The sequence below is a fragment of the Cydia amplana genome, chromosome 22 (assembly GCF_948474715.1).
Source record: "Cydia amplana chromosome 22, ilCydAmpl1.1, whole genome shotgun sequence".
NCBI lineage: Eukaryota > Metazoa > Arthropoda > Insecta > Lepidoptera > Tortricidae > Cydia > Cydia amplana.
In genome coordinates this window covers 6,940,059-6,967,632 of record NC_086090.1, presented here as the reverse complement: position 1 = coordinate 6,967,632, position 27,574 = coordinate 6,940,059, and the positions used below count along the sequence as shown (strand labels likewise).

The 27,574-nt window shown below is 40.0% G+C and overlaps 1 protein-coding gene and 2 long non-coding RNA genes across 9 annotated transcripts in view; 1 reads left to right on the top strand and 2 right to left on the bottom strand.

Moving 5' to 3' along the window:
* Positions 1-18,416, bottom strand: part of LOC134658330 (uncharacterized) — a 150,729-nt gene extending 132,313 nt beyond the window's left edge. Inside the window, exons 1-2 of the long non-coding RNA XR_010097693.1 lie at positions 18,207-18,416; positions 4,859-5,138 (exon numbers count right to left, since the gene is read on the bottom strand). This is a non-coding gene — a long non-coding RNA (uncharacterized LOC134658330). The remainder of the gene's footprint in view (positions 1-4,858; positions 5,139-18,206) is intronic.
* LOC134658288 (IQ motif and SEC7 domain-containing protein 1) overlaps positions 1-26,284 on the top strand; it is a 262,519-nt gene extending 236,235 nt beyond the window's left edge. For all 7 annotated transcript variants that reach the window (XM_063513891.1, XM_063513890.1, XM_063513894.1 and 4 more), the window contains 15 exons: positions 1,288-1,414; positions 4,209-4,305; positions 10,421-10,571; positions 11,645-11,792; positions 12,405-12,575; positions 13,558-13,775; positions 14,519-14,699; positions 15,300-15,509; positions 18,590-18,727; positions 20,308-20,434; positions 21,785-21,985; positions 23,358-23,436; positions 23,900-24,030; positions 25,004-25,144; positions 25,834-26,284. In XM_063513891.1, the coding sequence (XP_063369961.1) occupies positions 1,288-1,414; positions 4,209-4,305; positions 10,421-10,571; positions 11,645-11,792; positions 12,405-12,575; positions 13,558-13,775; positions 14,519-14,699; positions 15,300-15,509; positions 18,590-18,727; positions 20,308-20,434; positions 21,785-21,985; positions 23,358-23,436; positions 23,900-24,030; positions 25,004-25,144; positions 25,834-25,934 (2,221 nt within the window). In that variant the 3' untranslated portion in view covers positions 25,935-26,284. The remainder of the gene's footprint in view (positions 1-1,287; positions 1,415-4,208; positions 4,306-10,420; positions 10,572-11,644; positions 11,793-12,404; positions 12,576-13,557; positions 13,776-14,518; positions 14,700-15,299; positions 15,510-18,589; positions 18,728-20,307; positions 20,435-21,784; positions 21,986-23,357; positions 23,437-23,899; positions 24,031-25,003; positions 25,145-25,833) is intronic.
* A 591-nt stretch (positions 26,285-26,875) lies between these two features.
* Positions 26,876-27,574, bottom strand: part of LOC134658332 (uncharacterized) — a 96,637-nt gene continuing 95,938 nt past the window's right edge. Inside the window, exons 2-3 of the long non-coding RNA XR_010097695.1 lie at positions 26,986-27,001; positions 26,876-26,953 (exon numbers count right to left, since the gene is read on the bottom strand). This is a non-coding gene — a long non-coding RNA (uncharacterized LOC134658332). The remainder of the gene's footprint in view (positions 26,954-26,985; positions 27,002-27,574) is intronic.

The window sequence follows — 27,574 nt, the reverse complement described above, 5'->3', positions numbered from 1 at the left end:
CAGAGCACAACACAGCAATTTTGTCGTGGTTTTTATCTAATAGCCGAAAATGTCGTGAAAATCTTTTTATTATAGCCTATAGGTATGTGTTCCACTGCTAGGCAATTGCAGACTGCCCTGACTTTCGTCACTCGTCACGGCTTTGTTACATGCCCCCGCCAGTCGCCACAGAATGAGCCCAGGTCGTTTCGCCATCTAATTTTTGATCTGATGGGTGATATGTGGTGCGCATTCGATCGCTATTTTGGCCCATCTGTCCGGGTGGGTGCATCCGACAGATATGTCTCGCTCAATCCCACTTGAGCTTGGCGGCCTTCACACCCACATCTGCGATACCAGTTTTGGAGCGCAGCTCTGTGTTCCTTATCCGATCGGTTCGGTGAAAATCTTATACCCGAAAATTACATGATCAGTTCATTAAATACGCCTGTAACTCAGTTATGTTTTGAGGAAACCTAGAAAACGCAATTGCGCAAACGAACAATATAGAAGAAAACAATCAAACTTTCCTTAAAATAAGGAATTTACTTTGTTACACTGTGTAATATGTATAATATATCAGTAATATCAGTGCAATTATAACAGCCTATTGACACAGTGCCCGATAATGTTGCACAAATTACAAATATATATCAGTAAGTTATTTGATAGTCTATTATTTGTATATATTTGTGTGAATATGGACGTTGGGCGATGGAAACAACTCAGGTACTTAGAATCTCACATATATTTAATTGTATGTCTGTTGATTAGATATGATCTAAATAATATGTGACGTTCAACGTAGCGCTACTCATAATAATATTGGAGCGTCGTTTAGAATAGCGTAAGTGCCAATCGTGAGGGCGCTCGCTAGCTGGCGCGGTTACACGGAGCGGGCGAGCGGGCTTACGAAAAATAGTATGAGCAACGCTATTTGGTGCGGAAGCGTGTAACGGATTTTACCTACAATAGCGCCCGGACGCGTTAAACGTCACATACGAGTATGTTCTAAGATTTACTGTCAGTGTCAGGTTTGTGTAAAGCTAATTTGTGAAGGTTTACTTCTGCGACAAAATGAACTCGACAATGAATGTGGGAAGTCTAGTGAAATATGGACGAGGATAAAAATTAACTGTGTATTTTATACCGTATTCGAATAAAAATTATCATAGTTGTAATCTTTTTGCTTTTGCCAAATACGGCTACTGCTGTAAATGACCATTCATAAAGGATCCTACTACAGTGTTCCTTACGAAATAATATTTTTAAACTTAACTGCTAACTTAAGATCTCTTCTCTTTTCAGTAATCATCTACAATGCGAAAGCCAGGACGTTGACGCGATGGTAGCCAGAGTACAGCAGTCCGCACACCAGATACACATGCTGGCGACAGACATGCCGCAGCACCATAGGGGCGACACTGACAGCGGGGTAAGTGGAACAAGATGACTATTTATTATAACATATATCTGGAGGCCTAGGGTCCTAGGTACCGCTGGGATTGAGAGACCAAGTGCAAAAGACCTTAGCGAACTCGGCGGCGTTGACTGGACATTTTGGACTTTGAAGCGGAGGCAATGATCCAATGCGGGTCATTACTCCACAGCAAAGTAGTACATCTGGAACATGTGGACTAAAGTCCGGATTCGTCCTGAGGGTCGCGAAGAATCTCGACACAATGCGAATTTTAATTCATTTGCAGGTGAGTGTTTCGATTGAACGTCTAGCGACAAAAAAAAATATATGCCGGTTTTTCCCAATTTGACTTTACATCTGGAGCATAGAGTTGTGTGAATTGTGTGGAAGTGAGATGTGAACAATAAACATGGGCTCAGCTCAGCGAGACAGAAGAATATTAAATGTGCTTTGGTGTTGGCGGAGAATATAAGTAAGATTTAATAGGACGGAACGAAAAACGAGCTAAGATTTGAAAGAAGGATGAATTTAATAGGAGAGAAAAGATTTATAACGAAGTTGATTGAGAACAAAGGTCGGTCGGACTTTTTAATATAGGTACGAAAACGTTTCAGGAAATAATAAGGATGTTATTAATAAAGACAACACGGGACACAAGGAAAAAGCAATATAAAGGATGAAATTAGAATTTATCTTTAATACGCGTATCTACGTTTAAATAAGAATTAAACAACAGTGGTCATCTCGCAAAATTTGTAGATATATAACAAATAAAATCTTATTCGCAAAAGACTTGAAAACTACAGTTGGTATGCAAATATCCTTGCATAATATGAACGGAAACGGATGTTAAACCGCTTGTCGGCCACCGGTAATGCAAATTATGTATGTTTGTAACTTCACTTATAACGACACGGTAAGCTGTAGCTACTTACAGTAAGTTTTGTTTATAAACAACTTATACACGTGGTAAATGAATACATAGGTAGGTTTTGTTAACATGCATTGTCAGCAATGTGGTTGATTCTATTCTATTAGTTTGAAGTTTGTGGACCGGTATACTGACACAGTAAGTTAATAAAGCTAGGTATAGTCATGTTTTGTTTACAAACAAATAAATACACGTGTTGAATTGTGTTGCTTGTTAATATGATGTTGTGGTAGTGTCAGCAATGTTGTAAATAGAACAGAAATTGAAATTTAAAATTGTGTTTTTCAGTGAAAAGACCGTATTATAAACGGGCTTTAAAATGTTCCAAATAAAATAAAAATGTGTATAACAACCGTTTAAACACTAGGAATGCTTAAATAAGTGTTATGCCGTAAGTTCTTGAACCATCGTGGTTTCAAATGTTTATATTTGCTAGTTTATACTAAAGCCAGGCGTGACTCACTCCGCGATTTCGTCGCGTCGCAACAAGTACCTAAAAGTACATCCGTCCCACACCAATTTTGGTGGCTAGCCATAAGCCGCGCGTGGCCCTTGCGCCACCTAGCGGTCATATCTGTCCTAATCGTAACAGACGCGTTTTGTTAGAGAGTGGATCTTCTGTACCTACTACTATTATTTATTCTGTGCCAAAGCTTAGTCCATAATACCACAGGTAAGTTTATTTAAAGAGTTAAAAATATATCTAACTAATCCAGAAATTACTGGTGACAATCAGCTGCCGATAAAAACAAATAAAATGTCAATAAAGTAGCAATTTTCGATTAAAATTATCAAAAGGATTACTATATCACTGGAATGTTGTCATTCGCACGTTATTTCTTAATGCATCAGATGTCTTGAATATATAATACGTTATCATAATTTCTTATCAGTTTTCGGCGTGACGTTGGGATCAAAAGACGTGTGTTAGGTTTAGATAACAGTATCTAGTTGCAATTAAAGTCATTAGGCTAATGTTCAGCCTAGTTTGTGGTTGGCACTCATTATTTTGATAGAAAACTTGATAGTTACATGCGTATCGACCAAGTCGAGGTTTTTATTAAAAGGTCATCGTTGTTTTAGTGGATTTTTATGTGTGTTTGAAGATGGAACGTTATAAAACAAAAGAAGCGTTAAGAAGTATAGTGAAGAACAGAGATTGGTTTCAATTAAAGAAAGTGAGAAGGATCAGAGTATGGCAAGGGAATACGGGAAAGTACCGTGTATGTTTAAAATATAATATATTTTAAATAATCATCATAACTTAAGAGCTTTGCTCTTGTCGGTGGAGTAATCGCCAATAATTTCTTTCTTGTTTCTTGTGCCAGTCTTTTAATTTCCTCGTACGACGTATCATTTTTTACTTTAAATAAAAACTTAATATTAATAACCTTACCTTAATAAACATTGTCTTATTCGTTTTTTTTTTGGCCTATTAGTGTGTCCCACTGCTGGGCAAAGGCCTCCCCTCTTTCCCGCCACTTGACTCTGTCCAATGCACGCTTCCGCCACTCCGCACAGAATGCATCAAGGTTGTCCCACCGGGTCCGTTTGGGTCTTCCTTTGCCCCGAGATCCATCCTGTGGGATCCAGTCCGTGGCTAATTTGGCCCAGCGCTCTGACGAATTGACGTTACGATTTGACGTTAATTTTGCAAAAAGTTTTAGAGTAGGTAATGCCTGTTATTAAAAAAGAATGAGTTACAATTTGTATATTTTTACTAGGTACCTCTTTTATTTCGAAAATTATACTAAAACTTATTTTAAATCCAAAATTTTGAATTCGCCTTGATTCTCGTATATGTATCTTTGAATATATGTAATATTGTCTTCAATTACTTCTGTCTTATGATTAATGAATATTTTGTTTTGATTTCAGGTATGCAGTTGCTCCGTGAGCGGGTCGGTGACGAACATATCGACGTCCTCCTCGCACAATGAATCTCTACACAACCACCAGTTGTTAAACAATACAGGTATGCGACATATTTTTCCGAACTTATTAACTTTTGGCTGTCAACTCGTACCTAGTGTTACTAACACTAAACTAGTAAAGTACCTTACATCGTACTTTATAGTTTGTCATAGGACTCTCTAATTTCAAACATAGAGATAATCATACTATCTTTGTCTAACACTAGTACTAGCACCCAAAAGAAAAGGATGAGATTAGTTTTTCTGGTTCTTATTTACTGACAAATTGGTTTGACCAACTATATATCTTTCTTAATCTTCATATTATACAGTGAAACCTGGATAATTGCAATCTCAAGGAACCGGCAATTTTTAGGGTTCCGTAGCCAAATGGCAAAAAACGGAACCCTTATGGATTCGTCATATCTGTCTGTCTGTCTGTCTGTCTGTCCGTCTGTCCGTCCGTATGTCACAGCCACTTTTTTCCGAAACTATAAGAACTATACTGTTGAAACTTGGTAAGTAGATGTATTCTGTGAACCGCATTAAGATTTTCACACAAACATAGAATAAAAACAATAAATTTTGGGGGTTCCCCATACTTAGAACTGAAACTCAAAATTTTTTTTTTTCATCAAACCCATACGTGTGGGGTATCTATGGATAGGTCTTCAAAAATGAGATTGAGGTTTCTAATATCATTTTTTTCTAAACTGAATAGTTTGCGCGAGAGACACTTCCAAAGTGGTAAAATGTGTGTCCCCCCCCACTTCTAAAATAAGAGAATGATAAAACTAAAAAAAATATATGATGTACATTACCATGCAAACTTCCACCGAAAATTGGTTTGAACGAGATCTAGTAAGTAGTTTTTTTTTAATACGTCATAAATCTCCTAAATACGGAACCCTTCATGGGCGAGTCCGACTCGCACTTGGCCGCTTTTTTTTGTTAATTAACCAGGTTTTTCAATTAAGCAGGTTGTGCCAATTAACGAGGTTCAAAAAATCGTTGTGTCAATTATAGAGGTTCTCATTAATAGAGGTTGCGTTCTGACAAATTGCTTTTATGGAGGTGCAAATAACAATTAAAAGAAGATTTACAAGCTTTCATTCTGGGTTTCAGCCCTAGAAGCACGGTCGCATTTTTATCGTTTATCACCATGCCTGTCACGTTCTAACAAGTATGTAAGTGCGAAAGTGACGGGCATAGTGATAGTCGATAAAAATAGAACCGTGCTGAGCCCGCTGGTCTATATATTATGTAACTTGCACTTTTACACTACATTTATTACTACTTGATTTTCTTGTAGTCATTTGGGTTTTTTGAAAAAATCCCTTGAATTGTAGAAGAAAGTTTAATTGGAATGTAAAAAGCATAGAGTCAAACCAAAGAAAGTCTGCAGCGCAATAATTTGACAGCGAATTAAAAAACTACATATGGCAATGTTTTTTAGCAGTCAGTAAACGTCATGCACTATGGTATGTGTTTGTCAAAATCGTTTAAATATTCGTTGTGTTTTGTGATGAACGGAATAAACATGGTGAAACCTTACAAAACCGGCGTGCGGGAGTTACTTTTCCGCATGACGAATAATTTTACACTTGTAAAAAGTCAGCACGAGGCGATTCAAGCTAAAAAACGACAATGTTTACAAAATTTGGAGTTGATGACGGGTAAGTGGAATGAAACATCTTAATACTTCAGCATATGTACCTCCTTAGATATTGTAATATTGGTTTAGACTAAGGTTTCACAGCAAATTGAACACACCTACTAGGTATAGGCATACTTATGAACTTCCTCTAACATTTCGAGAAACTAATTGGTACTAGCCGGGTTTTGAGCTCGAACCCACAACCTCCATGCTTATGCTCACGGCATGGGTATATACCTACTAGTTAAAGCTAAAATTTATTTTTAATATATGTTTATTGTTTTAATGGTTTATTTCGTTTTTCCGAAAACTTTAGTTCGCAAATTGCGGGCAATTTCTCTGTCAATCTAATTACTCCTTAATGGGAGTAAAAGAGAAAGATGTCCGCATATTGAGAACTTAGGTGTTCGCGTAGGCCCTCTGTACCTATTTACCGCCGTCGCGGATATTACAAAAGCTTATTAATTTTGATGAAGCCAAATGTCACATTCTCCCAATATTATTTATCAATATTAGTATATGTCTACATATTAATAGTGACATCTATTGTTGGAATGAAATTTATTTTACCATAAAAATTAAGCTGTGCATACAGCTTAATTTTTTCATAGACGGTAAATATGGTAGAAATTTCACAAGTATCAAGACTATTTAATCCATTTTCTGTGGTGTTGTCGCATACTGATTTTTAAAAACTACTTTTAATCTAGCGCTGCAGACTTTCTTTGGTCTTACTCTACTATGTTTTTGATTTAATCAAACTATTTCACCTACTACACTCTGTGATAGATAGCCAATAATTAAATTGACTTCCGGATGAAGATTTAAAATAAAATTATCATTGCTATTAAAATATTGTTTCTGCTCTCTACAAGTGTACATTTGTTTCAATTACAGAGGTAATAAGTAAGACTTGTTTCAATAATAGAGGTAATAAGAAGAGCTAAAATAACGGATTTTTTTAGCACGGTATCAATTATAGAGGTCTTAGTTGCAATGTGGTCAACTTTTTTTTTTTTGTTAGTCTGGTTTAGTGTCCCACTGCTGGGCAAAGGCCTCCCCTCCCTTCCTCCACTCAACCCTGTCGTTTGCATTTTCCCGCCAATCCGGATTGGCCGGATTGGTCAATTACAGAGGCAAAATTCCGAAAAGCAATTAAATCTAAATTGCAATTATAGAGGTTCCAAAATTTCAATAATAGAGGCCTTTTGGTCTCAAGGGATCGGGACCGGAACTTTGGTTGCAATTATTGAGATTTTGCATTTATCCAGGTGTCAATTAAACAGGTTTCACTGTACTTATATATTGGCCGCTCCGATATATCTGACGGTGACTGTACCTGCAAGTATCACAGCGGAATTCAAGGGCGATCTAGTCCGTAGCTCTAGTTTTGTGATAACTGGATTGTCAAACGTTAGTACTCAAAAACCTAAGTATTGTCCCTAAAGTGACAACTACTTTAGCTGACAAATTTTAAGCTACGAGTACAATGCTTTGCCTTATTTTACATGTCGTGTTATTCCCTAGTCAATGTTTTTACCAACTTAATCAAAGCTTTGCCAAAATACCTCGCTTCGAGTTCTTAATTTAATATGTTTCGCAAACTTTTTCTAATGAAAAAAGTGGAATTTTCTTGTTTGTAAATGGATTGTTTCCTAAAGCGAACTATGTAAGCGGAGATCAATCACTGTCAAGTCAATTTCTGGCGGTTGTTGACCCTTCTTTCTTTAGGTATAAGAAAAATGCCTTTTTATTTAATTGTAATTTTATACGAAGGTAAAATCTCCTACACTTGAGTTTTGGGTAAGTATGGCTAGCCTTCTTATTCGGGCCTGTTTATACATTGATTAGTGCTTATTGCGAGTATGAACTCAAGCCATTTCATCAGACATTCGACATTTGCCACTAAACGCAAGTAGAAAGTATGAACTCGCAATAAACACTTATTAATGTGTAACCAGGCCCCAATGTGTAGGCTAGCCACACTTATCTCGCATTCATACTTACCCGTATTAACTTTACTATACGATTAATTTAAGACTAATAGTAGAAAACCCATCGCTCCAAACGAATATATACGCGCCGAGATCACACATACTTATAAATAATAATAATAGTTATAAATATCCTACTTTAATAGGGATGATGACACATGTTGAATTTTATAACAAAATCTAGTAAAATAGATAGCAAACGAGCAATTTATCACAATAATGTGGATATTAAAATAAAATATTGAAAAATTACAAAAATACAGGACCTGAAAGTTTCAAAATTTAAGTTTTTTTTAACTTCCAAAAACGATAAAAGTAAGGGTACCATTCGATTCCTTACATTTCATGCAATAAAATATTGTATAGCAACTATATACATAAACGCAATATTTCACCGACAAAAACGCAATTTTCTTGTTTTGTCCATACTACAAGATGGGCGATGACGTCACGGCCCTTGGCCGTTTTGTATAGGGCGTTTCGCGAGTGAAGTGCGACTGTCGGCCTTTGACTACAATTTCTGACTTTTGTGTTACTTTAATGCAATGGGTCCCATATAGACATTTGATCCTAAAAACAAACCCGATCGATTGATACCATAAAAAAAATTAGTCATGTAGCCTATTCGAATGTTATTTTTCCTGTTTTGTTCTCATTTTTGTACAGTAAAGTGTTTTACTACTACTACTAATTCGAACCCAGGGCCTACCAAGTCACCAACTAAGGTTATGTCAGTCTAAAATATTTGCCGCCATTTAGTACACTCTTTTTAGATCATTTTCCTGTTTTAGATTTGTATTCTCAGAAAAAGTTAAAGTAAAAGTAAAGTAAAAAGTCATTTATTGTCGCAAAACATACTAACATAATTTATTGTAGAAAAAGAAAAAAGACACAATAAGCACATAAGTCCAATAGGGTTGTTGGCTGTATAAATATATAATATCTGGGTGACCGAGCTTCGCTCGGAAAACATATAAAAACTCGAAAATGCGCGTTTTCCCAGAGATAAGACCTAGCTAGATCGATTTTTCGCCCCCGAAAACCCCCATATAGCAAATTTCATCGAAATCGTTAGAGCCGTTTCCTAGATCGCCGAAATATATATATAAATATATATATAAATATATATATATGAATATATATATAAATATATATATAAATATATATATGTTGGCTTCATTCGCCAACAAACTGGTTACAGTTTGGCGATATCATAAATTTTGTTTGTGAGCATGTACCTTTTGTGTAAATAAAAAAATAAATAAAAAAAAACAAGAATTGCTCGTTTAAAGGTATTAGATAGATAAGTACCTATATATTTTCAATTATAACTAAATGTAGAAGGAGAAGTTAATTTGAACGTGACGTCGTGTGTGCGTTTCATATACACTAGTCGCTAACCGTTCCGACAGCTCGAAAAAAAAAGAACTTGATTTGATTTGACCTGACAGTCAACCACCCTAGGGCAATAAGCAACCCTCACACCCTCATATCAATGTCCATTTTGCGATAAACAGTTATATACTGTAGTCATATGATTAGTAAATATTTACGTTATTATATCTGCCTACGGGTAAAGTAAGTAATTAATATTATCATGTTTGCTGAAAAGCAAATAAATAGATACGTCACCTTTCCGGTGATACTTAAATTATCTCCGTTTTTATTTACAGTTCACGCGATTTAACAAATATTATGTACTTTATTGTGACTCCATTGTATGTATTTAACATTAGACGTAGTCTCAAGTTTTTACACGTCTTTGAATGTGACTGGCGAATGGTTGTGTGCGATTTGAAACGTTAAACAAAGTGGCAGAGAGTTGAAAATTGTAATAGTGCTAAAGTGTTTAGAAATTATAAATTTAGAAAACTAGTCCTAACTTTACATTGCAGTGGTATTATGTCGAAGGATTCGGTCCAACGTTGTTTGTGCTTCGAAACAATAACTAAGAAAGAACCCAAAATGGCTCTAAAACGTTAACAAATACAGTTGTATTAAATATACGAGTATATTATTAGTTTTCTCCAATTTTATATATTCAGTATTAGCATATGGTCGGATTTGTTAAAAACATAAAACAAATTAGTTTAAAAACTGGATTGACGGATTTTTAATGGATTTTATATTATTTATTTTTAATTTTCTATACTTTAATTTGTAATTTGTCAAAGTAATGAAAAATATACCGAATTGAACACTAGAGGATTCCGCATGCCTATCAATTATTTTATTTTACATCATTGCTATGTATAAGTGTAAGGCCTGAGTGGACGCTCGAAGCGGAGCGTTCGGCGGGGCGTCCAGCGTGGCGTCGGGGTCAGGAGTAACTTGAGCAGCGTGCTATTATATGCTTGCATTTGTTTAACATGCACGCCGCACACCCCGCCCCGCTGCACGCCCAACTCGAGCGTCCACTCAGGCCTTACACTAAGGATACCACAATTAATAATTGGTATTTTTCTCGCTATAATATGTTAGTTTTTGTTATATTATATATCATAACAGATGGTTTTTAATTTCTAGGTCCAATTTACGGCAACCTCCTGTCCTCCGGCGGCAAACCTCTGTCCTCGCCGACGGCCAGACAGCAGCAACAGCTAGCTGCCATCCAAGCAGCAAACGCGCGTCGGTTTCCACCTGACGTGCCGAAACGCACCAGCAGTATCACACTCAAGTAAGTATCCTTAGGCACAGGGCGGACACGACATACATCAAAAATCATTTGCGTTTATATGTTTACACGGCACGTCTGTACACGCGTCATTGTGTATGTGTGGGTAAGTCGCTGTACTAGGAGCACGCCAGAAGTCCGCCAGATTCATGACGCGGGATGGTCGCGGGGCGAGGTAATTCGAGTCGGGGCGGGGCGGTGCGTGGCCGTACTGTATGATAATACTATTACTTATTCTGTCCCTTAGGCTTAGTGTGATGTTTAAGCGGACATGTTTAACAAATCCAAACGTATGTGAGCGGCCTTAGCCTCCTAAGGCCCAAGGACCTACCTATAGTACTTCTTCAGTTGGACGAAATTTAAACCATATACAATTGGAACAGAGTTGCATTTCCTTTGTTTCGTTAAATTTTCAAACAAATAAAAATCAACTCTATTCCCTGCACCATAGGTTCAAATTTCAGTGGCAAATTCTGGGTTTGGATTTGTATGGCTGGGCCTTAGGAGGTTAAAGTACTCTGACGCTGCCCACAAGGCCGTACGCTGCGCTCCACGCTCGCCACTTGTTTAGCTATTCGGGGGATAAAGATAAAAATAAAAGATAGTTTATTCAAGTAGGCATATTACAATGCGCTTATGAACGTCAAATAAAGCTACACCGGCTCCAACACTACACCTCTGCCTCGAGAAGATTTTAATCCCCCCTCAATTGGAGGAACCGTACCGCCAACCTCTCTCAATCCCTTGAATTGGGGGGAATTGGACCTACGTATATTATAAGCAACCTTGGTTATTTCACAAACATTGGTGCCTTATATGCGGGGATCGGACGACTGTCGTCAAAAAGTAATTTCGGCCAAGTTATATACATTCTTTAAGTAAAGGTGCTTATTTGGCTGTCGAATAAACCCAATTTTCTAGCCGTTATTTAAACTGTTGCTACCTTTCCGATAGGTAACATGAAAAAGGAACATTTAATTTATTCTAGTTAATTTAATAGAGACACCATTATTAATTGTTTTTACTTTTATTTGTCTGCTTCATGTTTTTTTTACAATATTGATCTTTATTTCCAGCGCCGAAAGCCCAGTTTCCCTCCGGCGCGCCGAGTGCGGCGCCAACGTGGTCCGCGGCGGCTCCATGTCCTCGGTGCAATCATCATCATCGTCCTCCTCTCAGGAGCACCGCCACCACTACCACCAGCCGTACCAGCCTAGAGCTCCTGTAAGTGATTGAAAAGACAGACAAACCCTTCCTAAAGACTATTGCTATTGGACCTAAGTAGTTCTCAGAATAATTCGGACCTTTAAATTGACGACCTAAACTTTCTAAATGTACATGTTACGTGTGTTTTGTAGAGGTTGTGCAATAAAGAGTATTTGTATTGTATTGTTATAAGTAGTTGAAGAGTTTAGGTAAATTGTTCCATCCATATTATTTCTGTCGTATATTTGCTATTTAAAAAAATAACTTTTGCTACCTATCCTTTCAATCTTAGGTTAATTAAAATTTATTGGGCGTTGCAGTTTTTCTTGTGCACTGGTACCTACTTTAATTAAGATTACTCGTGCAGCTCTCAATCTACTGGTAGCGAGTTCAAATCCTGACTATTATTAACCATACATTTTGGCATCCAGTCCTAGTCGAAAAAGTGCTAAGAATAGGAGTGCACATGTTTAACTGCTCTTATCCTGACTTTTATTAATCATTGAGTTTAGCGTCCACCAATTCCTGAGTGCGGCCGCCGTTCTAAAGAAAATGTTTAGTTTTTAAATTCTGTCGTTCTTTAAGAAGGAGTGTTCATGCAAAACTTTGAAATGAGCCATTGTGTTCCAGGAGCCGCACGTGCATATCCAAGAGCAACACTTCCAGCAGCACCAGCGCACCGCGTCAGGCACTCTGTACGAGCCGGTGAACAGCTACGGAGTGTGGAAGCGGCAGGACGCGCCGCCGTACTACGAGGCGCCGCAGCAGTGCTGCCGCCCCGTGCACGACACACAGATCAAGGTAACATCCCACACTTGCCGTCTATAGAAATTACCTTATAGGATAACTCCATTTATGATTATTCGGACTTCAACTGAACGTTGATCGACTGAATGAGAAATTTAAAAGTAAAAGTGTCGTCAAGTGCACTCCTTATCTGTCAAGAATAGTATACGGAAGAATCAACTGAAATTCATTCCATTCGGATGGACCATACGACATCACACTACAGCATTATCATGTAAAGCTTTGGATTCCTCCGAAAACGGTGCCGTAATATGACGGCCGTCATATAGCGGCCGCAAAAGACGGCAGTCTTTACGGTGACGACATGTGGAAAGTACCACGGCGTCATAACACACCGTCATCCACCAAGGTCAAAGCGGCAAATTTGAAAAATGTAGGCGCGAAGGGATATCGTCCCATAGAAAATTTGAATTTCGCGCCTTTTTCTACTTACAAGATTTGCTTGACCATCTATAATTTACTTGGACGATGAAATATCATCAGAGGAGGATAATAATCGTAGTACGGAATCATTTATTCAAATCTCGTGTCATTTATTCAAAATGGCGTCACCGCTATCTAATAAAACGTTCACGAAACTATCGACACCGTCATGACGGCCGTCATCCAAATGACGGCACCGCTTTATTACGTTACGTTGACAATCAACGCCGTCTAGGAAACCGCGCCATCTTGTTTACATAGACAACGTTCTAGTGACGTCATTCAACGCTATATAACGGCCGTAATATGACGGCACCGTTTTTGGAGGAATCCAAAGCTTTACTGACACCTGGACTAAGATGGTCGTCCCTTTATCGTCTCTCACGTTTTAACAAATATGTAAATGCGATAGTAACTCGTGACATGACAACCGATAAAAGCGCGACCGTCCTTTCTGTCCTGTACCTCATATGATTAACTTTTTGAATTCAACAGTCACAAAAGTAGATGACAAATGATTTGATGAATTATACTCACAAAATGATTTCTCCAGGTTTCAGAAACGGTCCGCAAGCGCCAATACCGCGTGGGCCTCAACCTCTTCAACAAGAAACCTGAGCGCGGCATCGCTTACCTCATCGCCCGTGGGTTTTTGGAAAATTCCCCGCGAGGCGTCGCGAGATTCCTTATCACTAGGAAGGGCTTGAGCAAACAGATGATCGGGGAGTATCTCGGGAATCTCCAGAACCAGTTCAACATGGCCGTGCTAGAGTGAGTATCACACTCGTTATCATTATTATTATTTGAGGAGTGTCTTTTCAAAAGGGTTTATTTTTTTCTTAGCGGTACTAGAGAGAACCTTGCTCAAGAAAACTTAAGGTCTAATTTAGAAATAGATTCCCAGAAAAAATAAACCCTTTTGAAAAGACACTCCTCATTTGGAGCCTTACGTGTCCCACTGCTGGGCAAAAGCCTCCCCCTAATTCCTCCACAGATCTCTTTCCAATGCTGTGTCAGGCCACTCCTTCAAAAAGGAGTCTAGTCCATCGCCGGCGGGGTCTGCCAAATCCCCGATTTGAGTTTTAGGGTTCCCACTCTAGCGATTTTGCCCTACAACTCATTCGGCAGACGTGACTAGCCCAGTCCCATTTTAGCTTGGCCGCCTTCCGAGCTACATCGACGATTTGGGTTTTTGAGCGCAGCGTGGTTTAAGGACTCGTTCCATTATACTCGTACTTAGTATTTATCTATAGGCTACGCCGACTGCTTAAAAACGACATTTTGTTGCTGTGCTTCGATTATAAAATATCACCGCTTCTCGATTTGATCCTAATGTAGATGAAAAATCCATAGGAGCTGATGTGATATATCCGGAGAGATTTACCATTTTATTCATAAAATTTTACAAACCTCAATAAGTTCATTTATGTTTCTTTACAAATAGGCTTTGTTTTAACAAGTCCTAACTAGACTTTTGTCTAGTTCAAGTACCTAACCTTCGTCCGTGTCCACAGATGCTTCGTAACCGAGCTAGATCTCTCCGGCATGGCTGTGGACGTGGCGCTGCGCCGCTACCAGGCACATTTCCGGCTGCCCGGCGAGGCGCAGAAGATCGAACGGCTGGTCGAGGCATTTGCGAGGCGCTACTGCGTCTGCAATACGGACTTTGTGCAGCGATTACGGACGCAGGACACGGTATGGCAAGAAAAATTTAGGGTCGGTTGCACCAACCTGTTTGACATCGTTAAAGAGTTCGCTAAGTTTTATTTTATGGTATGTTTCATAGTAAACCGCCGCGGCGCGCTGGCTGACGTTGATCAGTCCGTCAAAGTGTGGATGGTGCAACTTGCACTAAATATTCCGACCAGTACATAACTATTTGTGTGGATTTTATGTCTTTGCTATGTTAAGGTATCTTTTCATACTGTCCGTTAACAGTGTGGACGACAGGACTATTAATTTTAGTTAATGCCGTTCAAGAAATGGGTCTTCGCTGTACCTCGAAGGGAAAGTAGAAGCAAGTTAAGAAGTTGGCTAGTAGTGGAAGTAGTGACGAAAAATTTACAATCGAGAAATTTGTCAACTGAAAACAACATTAGCGGCTCTTGGAGATACCTAAAACTAGTCATTTCTAATGCGGTTGGCTCTTCTCTTCAAAAGTTTGCCGACCCCTGGCTCAGAAACCCAAATTACTATTAAAACTGGATTTATTCTCACCTTGAATCTGAGAAACATTCTAAAATTCTTATCAATTAGGCAACCTTAAAAAATATAATCATCATTTTCTTTCTCCAGATTTTCGTGCTAGCCTTCGCCATCATCATGCTGAACACCGACCTGCACACCCCCAACCTGAAGCCAGAAGCTCGAATGTCACTCGACGACTTCGTTCGGAACCTACGAGGCATCGACGATTGCGGTGACATCGACCGTGACATGCTAGCTGGCATCTATGAACGGGTTAAATCGAGCGAGTTTAGACCAGGGAGCGACCATGTTACGCAGGTAAGGACTTTATGTAGTGGACGCAAGGTTGAGTTTAGTCAGTCAGCCTATTGGTGGACGACTTCGTTCGGAACTTACGAGGCATCGACGATTGCGGTGATATCGACCGTGATATGCTAGCTGGGATATACGAGAGTGAAGTCTAGTGAATTCAGACCAGGTAGCGATCATGTTACGCAGGTAAGGACTTTATGTAGTGGACCCAAGGTTGAGTTTAGTCAATCAGCATATTGGAGGTGACTTCGTTTGAAACCTACGAGGCATCGACGATTGCGGTGACATCGACCGTGACATGCTAGCTGGCATCTATGAACGGGTTAAATCGAGCGAGTTTAGACCAGGGAGCGACCATGTTACGCAAGTAAGGACTTTATGTAATGGACCCAAGGTCGAGTTTATACTTCGGTTTTTTTAGCATTAGAAATAAGGTAAACAATCATGATGTGTCTTTTAATTGAAAAACACATTTTAAAAATAAGTTACGGTAAATATGTAACAATTATGAATCTAATACGCTCTTTTATAGTCTTCTGCTTTCATAAGTAATAGTTATTGATTTTTAAAAAGTGTTTTTCAATTAAAAGACATGTCAAAATCGCTTACCTTCTTTCAAGTTTTTTCTAATGCTAAAAAAAACGAACTATGGTCAATCAGCATATTGGAGGCGACTTCGTTTGAAACCTACGAGGCATCGACGATTGCGGTGACATCGACCGAATTCAAACCGGGAAGCGATCATGTGACGCATGTAAGGACTTTATGTAGTGGACACAAGGTTGAGTTTAGTCAATCAGCCTACTGGTGGACGACTTCGTTCGGAACTTACGAGGCATCGACGATTGTGGAGACATCGACCGTGATATGCTAGCTGGCATCTATGAGAGAGTGAATTCAGACCAAGCAGCGATCATGTTACGCAGGTAAGGACTTTATGTAGTGGACCCAAGGTTGAGATTGGTCAATTAGCCTCTTGGTTGACGACTTCGTGCGAAGCTTACGGGGCATCGACGATTGTATTCCTTATTCCTATCCATTTGCTATTCCTTATTAACACAGAAGAGTGTTGAAATGCTCTAACCCCAAATAAACATTTCTGCACACAACTTTGGGAGCATATCAAATTATTTTATTAATTATTTTGATTTGTGTTTTTGAAGTGAAAACTTCTGAATTAGCGTATCGCCGGTCAGTTTCCTAATTCGTCAATTTTGCTGATTCAACAGTTTACCTTCTGGTCATTTTCACTAGGTTGACAATTTCGCTAGTGGGTCATTTTCCTAAACCTTCAGTTTACTCTTTCGCCAGTTTTGCTAGGCTTCAGTTTCGCAAATTTGCTAGTTTCCTTATGTGCTAATTTAATTATTCGTCAGTTTGGTCAAATGGTCATTTCCCCTAGATAATCGGTTTCTATATTCGCCAGTTTCACTAGTTGCCAGGGTCTTATAGTCGTGTTTCGGTGTATCAAATATACAAGGTGATTTCATTTAGCAAGAGACCAAGGCTTGATGCAGAATCAAAAGATGAACCTATTGATGGTTCATTGATGTTTCTAGTCACCTTATTAAATGTTATTTTAAAACTATTATCCGACACCATACAAAGTTATGTCATCTGCTATTCTCCTGTAGGTACAGTCACCTGCGAAATTATCTTCCAGAACAAATACTGTAAAAGTATCTTATTTAAGCAATCTCATTTGTAGAGCCATAAACGCGTGACACATATTTTAGTGGCCTTTGTGCTTTGTTGTCGAAGATACTTTTGCAGGTGACTGTACTACAGTTTGAGTCATGAAACTCATGAATAGGTTGACCATAATTAAGTATGAATTTTTTTTAATGTAACAACTAATGGCATTGCAATGAAGTGTAATTTCTTACCGAGTATTTTGTAAACGTAATTCTAATGATAAAGGTACTTATGCATGCAAACTAACTTTTGACCTTTGTAGAGATTACATTGCTACTTTTACGATATAAGTTATAATATTGGATTGTTGTATAAGGAAAGTAACGGATTAGGAAAATTACGAAATAGCAAAACTGACAACTTAAGATAATTGAGGAATAAGGAAGTTTGCGACTCAAGAAACTGGCTTAATAGGGGCTCTGACAATTTAGTGAAACTGGCAAAAAAGGAAATTGGCGAATTAAGAAACAGTCTAATCATTAAACTGTTGAATCAGCAAAATTGACGAATTAGGAAACTGACCGGCGATACGCTAATTCAAACTTCTTTAGCGGCGCTGTGCACTTTTTGTGATGGGGACAAAATGCTAAACTCGCGAGAGCGTAAGAAGTAAAATGTCATTGAGTTTTCACTTCTGTCGGCACTCCCGGAGTGCAACCCGTTGTTTTTTTAAGTAGTCACACTACTATATATAAATTATAAACTGAAATAGATGTGGTGTGGTGAAGGCAGGACCACTGGAGGGCTTCGTCACTTTTTTAGGGTTCCGTAGCCAAATGGCAAAAAACGGAACCCTTATAGATTCGTCATGTCTGTCTGTCTGTCTGTCTGTCTGTCTGTCTGTCTGTCCGTCTGTCCGTCCGTATGTCACAGTCACTTTTCTCCGAAACTATAAGAACTATACTGTTGAAACTTGGTAAGTAGATGTATTCTGTGAACCGCATTAAGATTTTCACACAAAAATAGAAAAAAAAAAATTTTGGGGTTCCCTTTACTTAGAACTGAAACTAAAAATTTTTTTTTTTTCATCAAATCCATACGTGTGGGATATCTATGGATAGGTCTTCAAAAATGATATTGAGGTTTTTAATATCATTTTTTTCTAAACTGAATAGTTTGCGCGAGAGACACTTCCAAAGTGGTAAAATGTGTCCCCCCCCCCTGTAACTTCTAAAATAAGAGAATGATAAAACTAAAAAAAATATATGATGTACATTACCATGTAAACTTCCACCGAAAATTGGTTTGAACGAGATCTAGTAAGTAGTTTTTTTTTAATACGTCATAAATCGCCTAAATACGGAACCCTTCATGGGCGAGTCCGACTCGCACTTGGCTGCTTTTCTTTAATATATGACATCTATTTCAGTTTATAAACATTTCTGTTTCAGGTGATGAAAGTGCAGGCCACCATTGTTGGCAAGAAACCGCATTTGGCGTTGCCGCACCGCCGGCTCGTGTGCTACTGCCGGCTGTATGAAATACCGGACATTCACAAGAAAGAGCGTCCGGGCGTGCACCAAAGAGAGGTTAGTTAACCGTACATGCAATATTATTCGATGAGAACAAATATTTATTGTGGAGAACTACGTTTGACAATTAATGATTAGCAAAATTGTTTGCGTAAACCTGGTTTATGCTTGCGCAAATAATTTTTTGACCGTTTAAGTTTGACCGGAAATAAAAACGTCATCTGACGTCGTCGAAAAAAGTTGCATATACTCGAGAAATTGGGACGGGTGCCGCCGTGATCGCGTTGCCTAAAGGTTATTGTGTTAAGCTTTAGTTTCCTCGGAAAGCGGTGCCGTCATATAGCGGCCGTAATACAGCGGTGAATGACGTCACTAGAACGTTGTCCATGGAAACCAAATGGCGCGGTTTCCTAGAGGGCGGTGATTGACACCCTAACGTTAAAAAGCGGTGCCGTCATTAGCATGACGGCCGTCTTAACGGTGTCGATAGTTTCGTGAACGTTTTATTTGATAGCGGTGAAGCCATTTGTACTAAAATCTCAAATGCACCTTCTGTACCACGAGATTTGAATAAATCTTCCGCACTACGATTATTTCCCTCTTCTGATGATAGTTCATCCTCCAAGTAAATTATTAAAGCTAAATCAAGGTCGTCCATTTTCTCTCCTGGATACGTTTCGTTTGACCTTGGTGGCTGAGGCTTCGTTCACACGGCATTGTCCTGCACGTTTGTTTACAGTATACGTCTTAACGGATAAATAGTGGCATATACTTTGTGCATATAACCATTCACACGGCGTTAGTACTGCAAAAAACGTACATTCTTTATACGTTTAAACGGATACTCACCGGACTTGTTAAGCAAATCGAATGAACTTTAACGTATTCGGTTTGCAGTGGCCAGTAGTATAGTTCTGTTTCATTCACACGGCACAATTTTATACGTTTTTTAACGAACAAGCGTCTATCGTACTCGAGCGTTTTTCGGAGGGATCACACGTATTTTGTTTGGAATTTCGAGGTTATTTCAAAATTGTTGACGAATCTTCTATAGATAACGAATTATTAATTAATTTGGCGGAACAAAACTTTATATAGACATCCGAAATAAATTTAAAAACTATGTTTCATCATTCCTAAGTTTAGCGTACCTATACATTTTCAAATATTTTATTACGCACAGATTTTTCATTTATGGGATGTAGCCAAAACCTTCTATTTTGTCGGCGGCGAAACCGTTATCGCCATCGATACCAAAATAAAAGTACAATGAAGCGTGAATCCATCTCAGACTATCACACCTACTGCAACAACTGCGTGAAAACTGTCGCTATTCGGCGTGAAAACGGTGTTTAAACGAATGAAAATCTACCGTGTGAACACCCGACTGGTTGTACGTTTAAAATCGAATACGTGAAAAAACGTGCAGGACGTTGCCGTGTGAACCTAGCCTGACGGTGTGTTATGACGCCGTGGAACTTTCCACATGTCGTCACCGTAAAGACGGACGTCTTTTTGCGTCCGCTATATGACGGCCGCCATATGACGGCACCGCTTTCAGAGCACCGTCCGAATCCGGCCTCGAGCACTTGATCACTTTTTATTGAGTTTATAATTTAAGCGTTTGTCTATTCAAGGTGTTCCTGTTCAACGACCTGCTGGTGATAACGAAGATCTTCAGCAAGAAGAAATCCTCGGTCACGTACACATTCCGCCAGTCCTTCCCTCTGTGCGGCATGAACGTCAACCTCTTCTCCGTGCCACGTGAGTATGATACTCTTTCAAAGACGTCACTAGATGACGCTGTAATTTAATATCCATGACTAAAATGTTTTTCATTATGTTTACATTGTAGTTTTATGACTGCGGAATTAATCGCTTTTGAAGAACAATTCTACTGTTCAAAGTTATAAATTTTAGCAGTAAGCATGTATTGAGCTTGACGAGCGAGTCATATCTATTTTGAAGTGAAAACTTCTTTAGTGGCGCTGGGCACTTTTTGAGGTGGGGAAAAAATGATAAACTCGAGACAGCGTAAGGCGATCACGTGACCGTAAGCGTAAGGCGATCACGTGACCGTAAGCCCCGTAAGGTGGCCACTCATAATTTAAATGGCATTTAAATCTATAAAGAAAAACTCAATGTTATTTGACATTTATGTTACGGACTCCTTTTCAAGACTCTTTACCTATGTTCAAATAATTAGGTTGTAGATGGTTCTCTCCGTTTATGAAGGTTGTTGTTTGTTGGTTTTATTTCCATGATAAAACTTCCTTGATTTCTTGTGAAAGTTTCCGATAGCTCCTTGAAAAGCTTTTGCAGCTGTACGCTTAGTTATTTCACCACTTAACTTCTATTTTCCTCTTTTTGTAATATTGATTAACCCTTAAATGCATGATTTTTCTTTTTGCCCGAAATTAATATATGTGTTACGTAATTGTTTGCTGATTATGGGAAAAATGGTAAAAAAATTATAACATCGATTTTCATTGCGAAATCAGTGTTACAAGTTGCATAGGCTAAATCATATTTTTGTAAATATATAATTTTCAGTAAGAGATACCTATATGATAAATCCTACTACCATCAGAAAGGTACACTATTTGTGATACACCTATGATAGAGTTTTTAAATATAAAATAATTACAAACCCCAAAAAAAAACATCCAAAATCACATACTAAAAATCACCAAATTCTGGTTTTTTCAAATGTTCTGACATTTCGTCTTAAAACGAATGTAATTTTTATAAATTAAAATATTGCGTAAATATATATAAAAAATCGGAAAACGGATTAGTTTTACTATTGAAATAATATATAAATAGACATATATAGGTTTTTCTAATTATGTATAAAATTAGATGTTTTTTGTGTAGGCTGCATCCTACACTATGCATTTAAGTGTAAGGCCTGAGTGGACGCTCGAAGCGGAGCATTCGGCGGGGCGTGCAGCGTGGCTGTGGGCTCACGCGTGATGTGAGCAGCGTGCACTAAGGCCGCTCCTATACGTGCGCATTTGTTTAACATGCACGCCGCACGCCCCGCCCCGCTGCACGCCCAACTCGAGCGTCCACTCAGGTCTACTAAGTGTTAATATTTGCACTGTCCCACAGACTACCCATTCGGCATCCGTCTCTCGCGGCGCGTGGACGGGCGGCGGCTGGCCACGTTCAACGCGCGCAACGAGCACGACCGCTGCAAGTTCGCCGAGGACCTGCGCGAGAGCGTGGCCGAGATGGACGACATGGAGAACATGCGGATCGAGGGGGAGCTGAACCGCGGGAAGGGGAGGCAGGGGAATAATAATAGACAAGGTTAGTGTTTTCCTCGGACAACTTTGAAAAGCGTATTATGGTTGGCATGGTGGATGGAGGACGGGGTAGTGGACATCCACCGACCCGCTGGGTGGACACGGTAAAGAAGGCATGCCAGGGATCTGCACAGGCGCCTATTATTAGGAAGGCGGAAAGTCGTCCAGAATGGAGAGTTTTGGTGCGCAAAACAACGACCTCATGTGGTCGCGACCCTCAGTCATAAGGAATCGAGGAAGAACCGCGGAAAGGGGAGGCAGGGGAATAATAATAGACAAGGTCAGTGTTTACGTAGTCAATCAAAGAACGAGCACGACCGCTGCAAGTTCGCCGAGGACCTGCGCGAGAGCGTGGCCGAGATGGACGACGTGGAGAACATGCGGATCGAGGGGGAGCTGAACCGCGGGAAGGGGAGGCAGGGGAATAATAATAGACAAGGTTAGTGTTTTCCTACGCTATGTTCCGAATCACGCTCTCAACGCCCACAGCACGCTCACGATCGGACCGATTCACGCTCACAGCGCTTACATGAGATATGGTGACGTCATTGATGATGTCAATGGACGGCGCTCACGGTGCTCACACTCCGAGGCGTAAGCACCTTGAGCGCAAACGTCGAGGTGACGTTTGACAATGACAGGACAGGCGCGAAACAAATTTCAGAGAGCTAACTGATTCGGACCGGCAGGCCAGCACTGTAAGCGGTGTGAGCGTTGTGAGCGTGATTCGGAACACAGGGGAGCGGTCCGAAACAAAACACCACTCACGCGGCCTTGAGCGCGCTAACTGATTCGGACCGGCAGCCAGCACCGTAAGCGTCGTGAGCGTGATTCGGAACACAGCCCTAGTCAATCAAATAGCGAGTCCTCGCCTGCGCGGTACCGGGGCGCCGGGGTAGGACGTCTAAGGGCGGCGGGGAAGGTGCGGGCTGCGAGTGCATCCGGTCTATAGTATACCCGCAAAAATCTAAGTTCGCAATCTTTTTCTGTCACTCTAATTACGCCTTCATTGGAATAAAAGAGAAAGATCCCCGCAATTTGCGAATTTAGGATTTCGCGGTAGGCCTCCTAAACTCGAGTTTGTATTTGTCAAGAAGGGAAGGCAGGGGTACAATAAAAGACATGGTTAGTATTATTCTAAGCTAGGCACGTTTCTGCAGTGTCAAAACGCGCATTCATGAATGTGCATTTGTTAAGTTTCCCCATATCAGCGCGCCATGCGGGTTAATAGAATGAATATGAGCAGAATAAACGCGAAGTAACTACTCAACTTATCATACTCGGTCATAATGTGAAGGAAGAATTGATTCAATAAAATTCATTCTATAGATTTATATAATTTTTGTACGTAACTAAAGGCTTAATTTTGTTTTCAGTGATGGAAAACAGAGACAGCGGTGTAGCTGACGTCGAGATTGATCATCAACAATGCATGGACCACGTTCATGTGCACGGGTAAGTACATAGTTTGAATGTATTAAATTATTGTGATCTTTTTAATGATATTAAATAGGTTGCGAAACGAAACAATTTTTTTATAAATAGTTGCCTCGCAGGCGGATCCGCTTTCGCGCATACGAGCGCTTAAATCTTGGAGAGAGGCTGATTTTTGTTTTCATATTGTTTTTACCTTCGTATCCAAATTTGGAGACCTGTAGATTTAGCTTGAGCAGCCTCACTCCGCGATTTCGTCGCGTCGCTACAAGTACATGCGGCTAGCACCAATTTTAGTGTCTAACCATAATAGTTGCCGCGCTTGCGCCATCATCGGTCATATACGTCGTAATAGACGCGTTTTGTTAGAGAGTGAACCTTTTTACTATTATTTATTATGTGGCTTGAGGTCATTCTCCGACCATTTGTATGCGTATCGCTTCGTATTTGGGACGAATTTTAAATAGAAATGATACATTTCCAGCGTGGTGGTCCCGCCGCCGCCATCTTGCCCGGCGCCCGCGGCCCCGGCGCGCCACGCGCAGCACCCGCCGCCCACAAGCATCATCAAGCGCAACGTGCTGTCCAACTCGCTCGTCGACATCAACGATCCAGGTAAGTACCGTACATCTTGCCCCCGAATACATCTTGGCCGGGGTCACTCGTAATACCCGCCGCCCACCAGCATCATCAAGCGGAACGTGCTGTCCAACTCGCTCGTCGACATCAACGACCCAGGTAACTACAGGACATCTTGCCCCGGAATACATCTTGGCCGGGGTCACTCGTAATACCCGCCGCCCACCAGCATCATCAAGCGGAACGTGCTGTCCAACTCGCTCGTCGACATCAACGACCCAGGTAACTACAGGACATCTTGCCCCGGAATACATCTTGGCCGGGGTCACTCGTAATACCCGCCGCCCACCAGCATCATCAAGCGGAACGTGCTGTCCAACTCGCTCGTCGACATCAACGACCCAGGTAACTACGGTACATCTTGCCCCCGAATCCATCTTGGCCGGGGTCCCTCGTAATACCCGCCGTTCACAAAAATTACCGCTCAGGTCAGTACAGTACCGCCCGACTGATTATTTTTAAACCTTACTGCAAAGACATAAGGACCACCAATTATAAATAATTTACCAACTAACAGAGAGCATTTTTTTGTGAAAGTAATAGTGATGTCGCGTCAGTAAGTGCGGCGTTTTGAATAAAAACAAAATAGGTATTGCGTGCTGAATTATTTCAAAAGGAAAAATTAAATCGTAATTTATTAGCAAAACATAAGAAAGTAAATTCATTAGGTCTTGTACAGTCGCCATCGGTGATATCGGGGCGGCCGAAGTGCCCAAAAATATCTGAACTCATCTATCTGTTCGGATATTTGTGAGCACTTTTTCCGCTCCGATATATCTGATGGCGACTGTATTAAACTACCCCTAGAATGTGTGGTCGTATCAAAAATACACGCTTTTTATTTAGAAGGCTTTATATGAAATATCGTGACGGTCCCGTATACTCGACATGTCAAACACCTCAAAAAATTTTTTTGAATAAAGATTGATACATTTCTTTTTTATTACAGTGGCAATGGCAGCAGAGCGGCTGCAGCGGCGCGGCTCCGTGGGCTCGCTGGACTCGGGCATGTCGGTGTCGTTCCAGCACGGGTCCCGCACTGCCCTGCACGCCACCTCGCCCCGGCATCCCCCCGACCAGCGCTCGCCAGGTAAACATAATACAGTGTTGATTTCTTGTAGTCTCAATCTATTTTGGTCTTTATGAGGATATAGGATATAGGAGACCAGGGATCTCACACGCCATGAGATCATGACCAAAATTTCGTGAATATTTCAGATATACTTGTCTATGGCCAAGGAATACTGTCATTGACCATAAACAACAATCATAGATAATATTAATAATCATAGTCATTCATCTAAATTTGTTCTCATCATGAATGATCGTGGGTACATTTGTAAGATGGGCAAAGTTATAGTACAGTATGTATCAGAACGAAAGGCAAATAAAGAGACCCATTAATGTTTAGGTCATACTGAGCAACTTTTACTATGGGACCAACCCCGAAATCGCGGAAAAAAAATTGACTCTCCCATAGGACATTTCAACATCAGACCAGCAAAATGTATGAAACATCCAATTTTTTTTTCCGCGTTTTCGGGGTTGGTCCCATAGTAAAAGTTCCGCAGTATGACCTCAACATTAACGGGTCTCTTTCTTAGCCTTTCGTTTTGATACATACTGTATAAAAGTCAGAAACGAGAGTCAAAATCTGACATGCATGCATGGCGCGTTATTAAAAGGGTATATATAATCTTTAATAAGGTCACATGCTTGTTGCCGAAAACCTATCGCCTAGAATACTAGAACTAATAAAAAACTATTTTTTCTTTTCAGGCCGTCTTTTCAGCGGAATATTCCCCAGCCGAACCCGAAAACTGAGCGCTTCGGGCGTCCTCGACAAGTCGGGCCACGTTGGCAAGAGTACAGAGGTTTAAGCCAATCAGCGAGCACCGAGGTGACCAAGCCAATCACAGCGCCGCGCGTCGCGCGTCGACTTTTAATTTCGAATTTGGAACTCTTTCCATTGATTGTTTCATTTTAAATTTCGAATGCATTCCAAATCGTTTACGTTTCAGAACGTAACGTAGTTTGGATGATAGTTTTTTTCTTAGTGCCATCTTTCTTTTTAATTTGGATGATATAAGTCGCTGGGTCACTTTAAACCAGGGTAAAAGGTTAAGGGACATTAGGGGTAGGGGTTTTCGAAGTGCCAATGTAATGCACGGCCACTCGAATTTATTTTTGAAATAAGAATACGATATTTAAACCTAATTTGACCATTGACATATATATCTCAGGACTGGCCTTACGTGCACTTAAAGTGGTACTAGTTCAGCGGTGTCACTCACGAATTCGAGCGGATACATAGCAGAATGTCCAAGTCGCAAAATGTGCAGGCTACGTAAAATGAGCAAATCGCAAAATGTGCAAATCTCATAATGAGAAGATCGCAAAATGTACAGATCTCATAATGAGCAGATCGCAAAATGTGCAGATCTCATAATGAGCAGATCGCAAAATGTGCAGATCTCATAATGAGCAGATCGCAAAATGTGCAAGCAGATCGCATAATGAGCAAGTCGCAAAATGTGTAGATTTTGAAATAGAGCTCAGATTCTACAGGTCCAAAAAGCGTAATCGTTGCCAATAAGGCTTCTGTTGATTACCGAATGTTAAAATATTTTGAAACAAACCTGCTATCTTTTTTATTATTTTGATACCTTATCGTGACCTTGTTTTATGAGCAAATAATTTATGAGGCAGTGCTTTGAAATATGCCCGTTGGACTTTGTACCATGCAGTTTAACTAGGGACGACACACAAAGCAAACGACATTACTATATGCACCTTTCGCGACCTGCACTTTTTACGATTTGCACATTTGGCGACCTGCGCTTTTTATGATTTGCACATTATGCGGCCTGCACTTTTTACGATTTGCACATTTCGCGACCTGCACTTTGTACGATTTGCACATTTTGCGACCTGCTCGTTTTACGATCTGCACGTTTTACTACCTGCACCTTCTGCGATTTGCACTAGTGCTCATTTTGCGACTTGCACATTCTGCTATGTATCCATTCGAGCCAGTCGTGTAGTCTAACGCAACTAGTTGCGACCAATCGCGCACGTGATGCGAACTCATCAACCAATCGCGTAGCAACGTTTTCACACCGCTGTAATGGCCCCATTCATGCTCCATTCTTATTGCCCGTAAGGCTAGTCCTGAGATATATGTGTCAATGAATTTGATAATATAAGTAAATGCAACGATTGTCAGACTAGCATGACGCATTAACATTTTCTTGCAGTGACAATTACATGAGTAAAAACATGATTTTACATGTGGAATTCTCGGATTTGGAATATTTACCTACATTTTGCAAGTGTGCTGGAACTATCGAAAGTATAATGGGTCCATGTTTTGCATGTAGTTGTTTTAGATGTTGGTAACATTGGTGTATGTTTGTTTATCATACTGGTTTGTTACAAAAAACTAATGCATTTTAACTTACCAGGATGATATAAATGTTGAGATGTAGACGTTTTTGAATATTTGATATAAACGAGAGAA